At 37.2% G+C, this 10117-nt stretch overlaps 1 protein-coding gene across 1 annotated transcript in view; it reads left to right on the forward strand.

The window, feature by feature from the left end:
• Positions 1-10117, forward strand: part of LOC107555189 (protocadherin Fat 3-like) — a 60667-nt gene that overhangs the window by 26174 nt on the left and 24376 nt on the right. Inside the window, exons 12-21 of the mRNA XM_016237910.1 lie at positions 291-487; positions 644-797; positions 2828-3061; positions 3430-3822; positions 4487-4701; positions 4977-5114; positions 5399-5542; positions 7328-7525; positions 8261-8538; positions 9516-10057. Of these exons, the coding sequence (XP_016093396.1) occupies positions 291-487; positions 644-797; positions 2828-3061; positions 3430-3822; positions 4487-4701; positions 4977-5114; positions 5399-5542; positions 7328-7525; positions 8261-8538; positions 9516-10057 (2493 nt within the window). The remainder of the gene's footprint in view (positions 1-290; positions 488-643; positions 798-2827; positions 3062-3429; positions 3823-4486; positions 4702-4976; positions 5115-5398; positions 5543-7327; positions 7526-8260; positions 8539-9515; positions 10058-10117) is intronic.

Below are 10117 nucleotides of genomic sequence, written 5' to 3' on the forward strand. Positions count from 1 at the left end.
TTTATTGTTTCCAATAACTTGGGATACTTTATATACCCTCTCCAAAAGTGTCCCTAAGTGTTCTGGATCACTTAGCATGCTCTTAGAGTGTGTTAGCACATTTTTATTTGATGTGTTCAAAACAGTTTATTAAATATATGCAGTTTGTTTTATTCTACATAAGGAACAATAACACCTTATAGCATATAAACATTGTAATGTGTTTATGGAAATGATGGTTTGGTCTCTGTGCAGGCCATCACAGAGTTTTGCTCATTTATCTCAATTCTGTTGCCATCTTTTTGACTCAGGAGGAAACCCCAAGGGGGTATTTGCGCTGGCTCCCATTCAGGGGGAGTGGAAGGTCTTCATGAAGCAGCCTTTGGACAGAGAGGAGCAGGATCGATACCTGCTCAATATCACAGCCAGTGACGGCCTGTTTGTAACCCGCATAGGCGTGGAGGTCACTGTCATGGATGCCAATGACAACAGCCCCATCTGCAATCAGGTCTGAGCAATTGATTTAGGTTGGCATTTGTCATCTCATACAGCCCAAGTTAACAACAACCATGTTTAATGCTTGCATACTGATGTAAAATAAGTTTTGGTATGCAAAAGTATTAAGAATTCACAATTTGAATACATTTTCACTATTATTTTTTAGGCTCAATATGAGGCCTCATTTCCAGAAGATGTGCCTATTAATACTGCTGTTCTGACAGTTGGGGCAACAGACTTGGACAGTGGTGTCAATGCAGAACTTCAGTATTCTCTGTTTGGCATTGGCATTGAAGATTTTTACATGGATGCAAATACTGGTATTTCTGTACAAACTCTTTTAACATGGTTTTATACTTGGGACACTTTTAATTTTTCAGTTTCTTAAGGCTTGAATGAATACACTACATGACTTTTGTCCAGACATTTTGGGCAGTTGGAGTTGACAGTTTTACCAATATATATATATATGTATATATATACACTGAACAAAATTATAAACGCAACACTTTTGCTTTTGCCCCTATTTTTCATGAGCTGAATTTAAAGGTCTAAGACTTTTTCTATGTACACAAAAGGCCTATTTCTCTCAAATATTGTTCACAAATCTGTCTAAATCTGTTAGTGAGCACTTCTCCTTTGCCGAGATAATCCATCCACCTCACAGGTGTGGCATATAAAGATGCTGATTAGACAGCATGATTATTACCCAGGTGTGCCTTAGGCTGGCCACAATAAAAGGCCACTCTAAAATGTGCCGTTTTACTGTATTGGGGGGTCCGGGGGGGTCCGAAAACCAGTCATTATCTGGTGTGACCACCATTTGCCTCACGCAGTGCAACACATCTCCTTCACATAAAGTTGATCAGGTTGTTGATTGTGGCCTGTGGAATGTTGGTCCACTCCTCTTCAATGGCTGTGCAAAGTTGCTGGATATTGGCAGGAACTGGAACACGCTGTCGTGTACGCCAATCCAGAGCATCCCAAACATGCTCAATGGGTGACATATCCGGTGTGTATGCTGGCCATGCAAGAACTGGGATATTTTCAGCTTCCAGGAATTGTGTACAGATCCTTGCAACATGGGGCTGTACATTATCATGCTGCAACATGAGGTGATAGTCGTGGATGAATGGCACAACAGTGGGCCTCAGGATCTCGTCATGGTATCTCTGTGCATTCAAAAGGCCATCAATAAAATGCACCTGTGTTCGTTGTCCATAACATATGCCTGCCCATACCATAACCCCACCACCACCATGGGCCACTCGATCCACAACATTGACATCAGCAAACCACTCACCCACACGACGCCATACACGCTGTCTGCCATCTGCCCTGTGCGGTTGTGAGGCCGGTTGGATGTACTGCCAAATTCTCTGAAATGCCTTTGGATACGGCTTATAGTAGAGAAATGAACATTCAATTCACAGGCAACAGCTCTGGTGGACATTCCTGCAGTCAGCATGCCAATTGCATGCTCCCTCAAAACTTGCGACATCTGTGGCATTGTGCTGTGTGATAAAACTGCACATTTTATTGTGGCCAGCCTAAGGCACACCTGTGCAATAATCATGCTGTCTAATCAGCATCTTGATATGCCACACCTGTGAGGTGGATGGATTATCTCGGCAAAGGAGAAGTGCTCACTAACAAAGATTTAGGTAGATTTGTGAACAATATTTGAGAGAAATAGGCCTTTTGTGTACATAGATCTTTGAGTTCAGCTCATGAAAAATGGGGGCAAAAACAAAAGTGTTGCGTTTATAATTTTGTTCAGTGTGTATATATATATATGTATATATATGTATTTACTTTCAGACTATCATGCGTTTACGTCTGAGCATATCAAACATGTTTGATATTTTGAGCTGATTTTAGAAATGTTACGCATGAGTTTGTTGTTCTCAGCGACTTGCGTGTTATAAGTGGTATGACTTGCGAGTGTTAGGTGGTATCTGATTTAGTGTATGATGCCTGTTTTTTCTCTGTAATCATGTGTTGAAAAAGTTGTGTAGTGTATTCCAGCGTTTAGTTTATTTTAATAAATGTATTATATTTAGGTTTTCATATGTCTTTAATACAAGTTTGCCTGTTATCCCAGATTGACAGAGAAGTTTAAAGCATCTTTAGATAGATGGCAGTGATTCAGTAATTATTAATTGACGCCATTAGGCTTGATTGAATGAAACATTTATGACAGAAAAGTATTTAGCACCATCATCCGTCACTTACAATATCTTTTATTCATCTCACTGAAGTTTTTACTTAAAGCAGCTCTGGCCCAGGTTTCTGAAATCCATCCTGTGAGGCTTTGCACTTTTCTTATGTCTCTCTGTTTTGGTGCCAGGTGAATTGAAGACAGCCTCTCTATTGGACCGTGAGAGAACTGCAGGTTATAAGTTGATAGCACAGGCTACAGATGGAGGAGGGCTATTCTGCCGCTCTGAAATATCTCTGACCATTCTGGATATTAATGATAATGCACCATCATTTGCCTTCACACGGTTCATGGCGAGTGTATATGAGAGCGTGGCACCCAAGGCCTTGCTCACACGCCTTCGGGCTAATGATCCAGATGAAGGTAAGTGTTTCACATGTGTAAAAAATTTTGGTTAAACTTTATGAGTGTATAAAGGCTCCTGTTACTGATGACCATCTCTTTTTTCTGACCATTTTGCCTTCACCACTTCATTTTAAATAGTCCTGCAATGTGATTTTAAAAACTATAAATATCAGCTCATAAAAAAAACCTAATAATTATTTTAAAAAATAGCAAAATAATGTTTTAAAGTATAGTGTGTCTACAGCATGCCCGTACTTTTTTCAAATGATCCAAGTTCCTTTTTGCATCATAAAACTTGAAAACATCATCAATGCATGTTTTATGTATTTTTTTTAATTATTTTTCATTTTAGCAAAATTATAGTAAAATAATATGCCTTCTCCCAGGTCTAAACAGGAAGATCGTGTACTCACTTGTTGATTCTGCTGGTGGCATGTTCTCCACTGACCCATCCTCTGGTGTGGTGATCCTGGAGAAGCCTCTGGACCGAGAGGTGCAAGACTCGTATCAGATCAGGATCAAGGCTACTGACAGAGCAGGGGGTGATGGCTCGCTCTCCACCGAGGTGGACCTTACCATGATTGTTCTGGATGTGAACGACAACCCACCTGTGTTTCAAAAGCAAGATTACACAGTCACAATGCCTGAAGATGTTACTGTGGGAACAGAAGTGCTACGTGTCTTTGCCACGAGTAGTGATGTTGGAGTGAATGCAGAAATCTACTATAGATTCTTGTCTGGAAATGAGCTGGGGAAGTTTTCCATTGATGAATCAATAGGCAAGACAGAGAGACACATGTTTTCTGCTAATAAAAAATTTATTTCTGGTCTGAAAATGTTTTGTTAGAATAGTTAGAATTCTTCTGGGTGCTCACTTGTGATTAATACAGACAAAGGCTTATTGTCAGTTAATTTATCATTCTGGTTTTCACGAATCATTGAAAGTTGTAAGAAGGTCTATTGACTGTAGACAAGACATTATGATTTGATAAATTGTGTCTGTTAAAACAGCACAATATAAGTGCAGCGAATGGGAAAATTAGTTATGAATGCTCCACAAAACTCTAATAACAGTGCTTAACATGCAGAAAACATGTGAACGGTTACTGAGAGCACTCTTTGTCTCCTAAAAAGATGTGGGCAGCCAGTGGAAACCCTGAAATAAAGCAACATTTTTATAGTTATATCACTTCCCATGCATTCGATTTTGACAAAAGCGTAAAGTGCTTTAGTCTAAACCTGTACTTTAGAAGAATTAAGCTCTTGAAGGCACAGCTGTGAAGTACTTTCTTTTTTGCTATTGTGCGTGAACTAAATATTCAGGCTTTTAATGCATCCCAAGAAGATTTGAATTGTATTTATGTAAGTTATGTACGTGTGTTGTCTGTCATATTCATATAAATTAATTGACTTTACTCTGACTCATATCTTGTATGATTTCAGGCATCATTTCTGTGGCGGATGATCTTGACTATGAGCTCTGCAAGGATTTTTTCTTGAATGTCGAGGCCTTTGATGGTGGAATGCCTCCCTTGAGAGCTACAACAATAGTGACCATAGAGCTTCTGGACGTCAATGACAACTCGCCTTCATTCAGTGAGGACATCTACAATGTTCTGATCAGCGAGGACGTAGCCATCGGAGAGACGATCACAAGGGTAAAGTTCTCTCATTAGCCGAGCCACCTCATTGGCATTTAATTAGCTGCAGACATAATTTCAATTTCACAGCTAGCATATAATTAAGCTTATTGCTCGCATAAATCCCCTTAATGAACTTCATTCATTTGCACTGTGTACTTGAGCTGTAATATAACTTACCATAGGAGGGTGTAATTTGCTTCATGATTCATATCAATTCAGGGAGTTTTAGCCTCTTTTCTCTCAAATATGCTTCCATTTATAGGTTTGTTATCTGTGTTTGTTATGTGCAGCTGTTCGCAGAAGACTTGGACAGTCAAATCAATGGGCGAATCACTTATTCCATTCTGAAAGGGGACCGAGAAAATCAGTTTTGGATCGACCCTGTCACCGGGCTTCTGAAAGTTAACAAGGCACTGGACAGAGAGACGGTTAGTCCTTGGAATGAGCTCGGTTACTTTGGCTAATGAATCTTGACATCCCTGCGCTGTGGCTCTTTGAGACACTCTCCTGAGACATTGCATGATTTTGGCCAATTATCTTTAAATCAGCCATAAAGTCTTTAATTAGGCAATGTAGGGCTGAAATTGAGGCTTTTGAGTGACTATGGGTGAGAGAACAGTCCTGTTCTTTTTTTAAAAATACATTTGTTGAGAGTTGAGTCGTTCTGAACTTTTTTTGCCTGACATTTATCCTCCTGTCTCCGTTGCTTAAGGTCTCCAGCTACTCATTGTCTGTGCAAGCGTTTGACAGCGGGTCACCTGCCAAGTCAACCACTGTGAATGTCAATATCGAGATTGCTGATGTGAACGACAACCCGCCGATCTTCTCTCCCGCTAATGCTTCAGCTGTTATTCAGGTGTGAGCGAAAGTTTTAACTCTTTTGTTTGCAACAATAGACATTGTATCATACCTATATGCAACATGTTACTGTTGCTTATTCTTAGAGTTAGGGATTTCAGCGAACCCCTAGATGAGATGAGAACGTCTCGGTTACGTATGTAACCCTCGTTCCCTGAAGGAGGGAACGGAGACGTCACGTCGGAGGACCGACGAAATTGGGATCTCGCTTAGAGGGACCAATCTACTTCGAGTGTAAACTAAACGAGCCAATGCACATTGGCATGCGATTATTGCATCCAGCTGCTGCTGATCACAGCGTGAGTATAAGTAGGCAGCAGGTGCAGCGCATATTCAGGTTTTCGCTGAGGAGCCAGATGAGATGGATAACTGGATGATATATTCTCAAAATATATAATGCATAGTTTTTTAACATTAAGAATGTGTCAGATTAGTTTTGTGGTGATACAACATGAGTATTAGAACAGAGATGTTTTAATTAGTAGCATCTCTGATTTAAACTTTTTTAAATTTATTTAATTTTTTTTGTGAATGAGTTCAAATTGTCCAGTTCAAACTGCATCGATTCAGAACTTGAAATGTTCAAAGTGTGACATTTTAAATGTATTTAAATGCTTTAGTAAAATATGCACTACTGTTTAAAAGTTTGGGGTTGGTAAGATTTTTTAAATGCTTTTCAAAGAAACCTCTTATGGTCAAGGATGGATTTATTTGATCAGTAATAAAGTTAAAACATTAAAGCATTAATAATTTGAAATATTATTACATTTTAAAATAATAGATTTCTAATAAAAAAATTATAATGTATAATTTATTCATGTGATTGCAAAGCTGAATTTTTAGCATCATTACTCCAGTCTTCAGTGTCACATGATCCTTCAGAAATCATTCTAATATGCTGATTTGCTGCTTTTTATTTGTGGAAACGATAATTTTTTCCCCATGATTCTTTGATAAATCGAAAATTCAATAGAACAGCATTTATTTGATATAGAAATCTTTTGTTATATTGTAAATATATTTTTTGTAACTTTTTTATCAATTGAATGCACCTTTGAATAAAAGTATTAATTTCTTAAAAAAACAAACAAACAAACAAACAAAAAAACTTGCTGACCCTAAACCTATGATCAATAGTGTATTGGTCAATATTGCAGTTTATGACTATTACATGATGTCTAATATTATTCTCTAATATTGGTGCATATCAACAGAAAATATACACAGTTTTGTATTGTTATATTTTATGTATTGCTCTTATCATTTAGCATTTATAGAAAATAAGGAAAATAAGGGTACTTAAAAAAATCACCCTTTCAAACCATTTTGACGCAAATAAAAAAATATTGTAATACAGTTCCCCTGCTTTTAAGTATTACATTTTGGCAAGTATCTCATCTCCATATGGAAATTAATTGTAATGCTTGAAGAGGAGAGGTGTGCTGTGACTTGATGATCTACCCCTGGCAGATAATAAAGTGTCTAAGAAATCTCCTAGACTTACTCTAAAGGAAGTGCCTGAGCCATATATATGGACTGGAATATCATATAAATTTAGGGTGGGAGTTTTGACTAGGTCTAGGATACAACCACCTAGCAATTACCCTGGACACTCAATAAATTCATACCAACAACCGGGCAACTACCAACAGCACACTAGCATTGTTGTATAAACTTTTGTATGCTCAAGCATTACTTACAATTTCTTCAGAAAATATGAAAATCTTGCAATTTAGACCTTTTTTGAATTTCAAAATTACCATCATTCGTTTTTTTTCTCAAGTTGAACAAGCCTGCAGGAACTACCATCCTCACACTGTCAGTTTCTGATAAGGACTCCTCTAGAAATGGTGCACCTTTTGAGTTTCGCATTGTATCTGGAAATGAGGGCAATGCCTTCAGTTTGGACCAGAATGGAGAATTACGGACAAGCCGAGTATTTGGTCCTGATGCAACACGAGAGTATACACTTGAGATACAGGTTAGTGAAACTCCAGAAAACAGCTCAAGAATTACAGAATTCATTTGCAGGTGTTTCTTCAACTATGAACACTTCTGGCCTCTGTAAACACATTTTTTCTAGAATGAAATGTTTGACATTTTTGCATTTCTAAGGCTAATTTCATAACTAATTTTATATATATTAAATTCATTATAAATAATTTATATAGCGAAATAATTGTTGTACTTTTAAATTATTTGACCAAATTACAATTAACATAAATAACAATATTCTGTTCAGAAGTAAAATTTACCTTGATTTCTCTTTTTTTCACATATCACAGGTCCCCTATATGACATCAAGTATGCTCTTCACTGACACTGTTAATATTTAATAAAATGGTTTTATTTAACTCCTTGTTTAGATCATAGTTTTAAATAGAATTAATATTTTTATGATGGATTTTCATATTTTATAACAAAAGTCTGGGTTTAAGACAAGGATAAAACAATAAAATCTATATATAATAATAACTGGGAAAATAAATTATTTATGAAATAATTAAATGGTTGAATAAATAGACGAAAGGTTCTTATGCAACTTTAATGTGACCTTCATATAACAGAAAGAGAAATCTGTTTAAATAAAAATCAACCTCTGCAACATAAAAGTAACTGTAGATGAAGAAATGCCCATGTAGCTGCTCTGACATTTCTAAGGGATTGAATTAATTTCTTCAGTTTGATGTTGTAGTTTCTTGTTCTTGTCAACAAGGCACGTGACTCAGGGAAGCCTCGTCTGTCCTCCACATCCTTTGTGTTTGTGCGCGTTATCGGAAACAGCATCTTCAAACCTGTGGCCTTCCCACTGGAAATCAACATTGTCATGGCAGCAGATGTGTTTCCTGGCGGGATTATAGGGAAGATCTATGCCACAGACCGAGATGAGAATGATGTTCTGTCTTTCAGTCAGAGATCAAAAACAAAGAGTCTTTTCAAAATCAACAGACAGGATGGGAAGATTGTGGCACTAAATGGCCTGGAGCCTGGAAGGTAAAATAAAGACAAATTTAATTTGAAATGTGTATTTCTTCAATCATGGGCTATTTTGGCTTTTGGACCTTAATATAAAAATAAAGTCCCCTAAAACTCCCTTTCACACTCTCACACTCTAGTTACACTAGGAATAATGTTCAACTCGTCCTAATGCTATTTGTATTAATTAATTAATTATTATTATTATTGCTTTATGGCTATTTTATGTATCCAAAATAAAGACAACACAATTAATAATTTTCAGACTTATTGCATTTTACAATTATGAAATAAAAACAGTTTATTTCACTCTTTGTTTAGACTATCATAGTTAAAAAAACAACTAATAAATAATATTTTAGGACAAGCATAAAAAAAAAAGATCTAGACCTAAAAAGTGTTTGAAAAATAGCCAAAATAAATAAAGGCATTGTAAACCTTCATTTTAAAAATTGTTTAATGTGAACTACTTCATATAGCTATGGAAGCTTATTTCTACCTCGGAATTTAAAATAAATAAAATAAAGGTAATTACAACTTGAATTTATATCTGACAATTGTGACTTTTTTTCTCACAATTCTGAGAATTGCAGAATTAACATCTCACAATTCTGAAAATTATTGTATGATATTGAATTGATATTGTATGATAAATTGTGAATTGTATGATAAAAGTCACAATTACCTTTTTTTTTTTTTTTATTCCTAGTAGAAACAAGCTTGTCTTTTTTTTTTCTTGCAAGTTTACAGAATTGAGATAAAAATTTGCAATTACCATTTTTATTTCCTTAATTCCATCACGGAAAGAAACTTTCATACATAAAAATAATAAATCCACATGGCTATTTTGAAATGATCTCCCTTTTTTCTAGTAATCTGCAATTAGCAGATATAAATGGCAATTTCAATACTATTGGCTCATCATTACACATTTCTGTATGTGTTTTTGTGCTTGCCTGCCTGCTTCTTAATGATCAGTAAAAAATTTTTTTCAGATACTCCCTAAACGCTACAGTCAGTGATGGGAGGTTTTCTGTGATGGTGGGCATTAGTGTCCAGGTGGAGCAAGCCACGGATGAGATGGTGCAGAATGCAGTGACTCTACGTTTCCAAGACCTGTCCCCAGAGGATTTTGTGGGTGTGTATATGGAAGAGCTGAAGAAGGTGCTCCGTACCTCACTGGTTGGTGATGAGACTGGTGTAATTGATGGACCAGACCCCCTCCACATTTTGGGAGTGCAGCCACTGGGTCGCTCCAGTCAGCTGGAGGTGCTCCTTGCCGTGGATACTCCAGATGAGGGTTATATGGGTCCAGGAGAGCTGGCTCTCAAGCTGGAAGAAGCGAAGGGTTTCCTAAAGGGAGCGCTGAGGGTGGTCAGCGTCCTGGATCAGAGTTGCTCAGAAGAGCTTGAGTGTGGGGAGCGAGTCTGTGAGCTCACCCTCAATCTCGACCCCATCGGCTTGGTCACCTACACCACCTCCAGAGTGAGCTTTGTGTCTCCACACTTCAGCAGAAAAGAGATGTGCACGTGCCCAAGTTAGTGCTCTGCTTCAGTCTCAAATGATAAAACTGGCAAAACTGATTCAAATTTATTCC

Source organism: Sinocyclocheilus grahami, unplaced genomic scaffold, assembly GCF_001515645.1.
Source record: "Sinocyclocheilus grahami isolate Dianchi unplaced genomic scaffold, SAMN03320097.WGS_v1.1 scaffold526.1, whole genome shotgun sequence".
In the NCBI taxonomy this organism is placed as follows: Eukaryota; Metazoa; Chordata; class Actinopteri; order Cypriniformes; family Cyprinidae; genus Sinocyclocheilus; species Sinocyclocheilus grahami.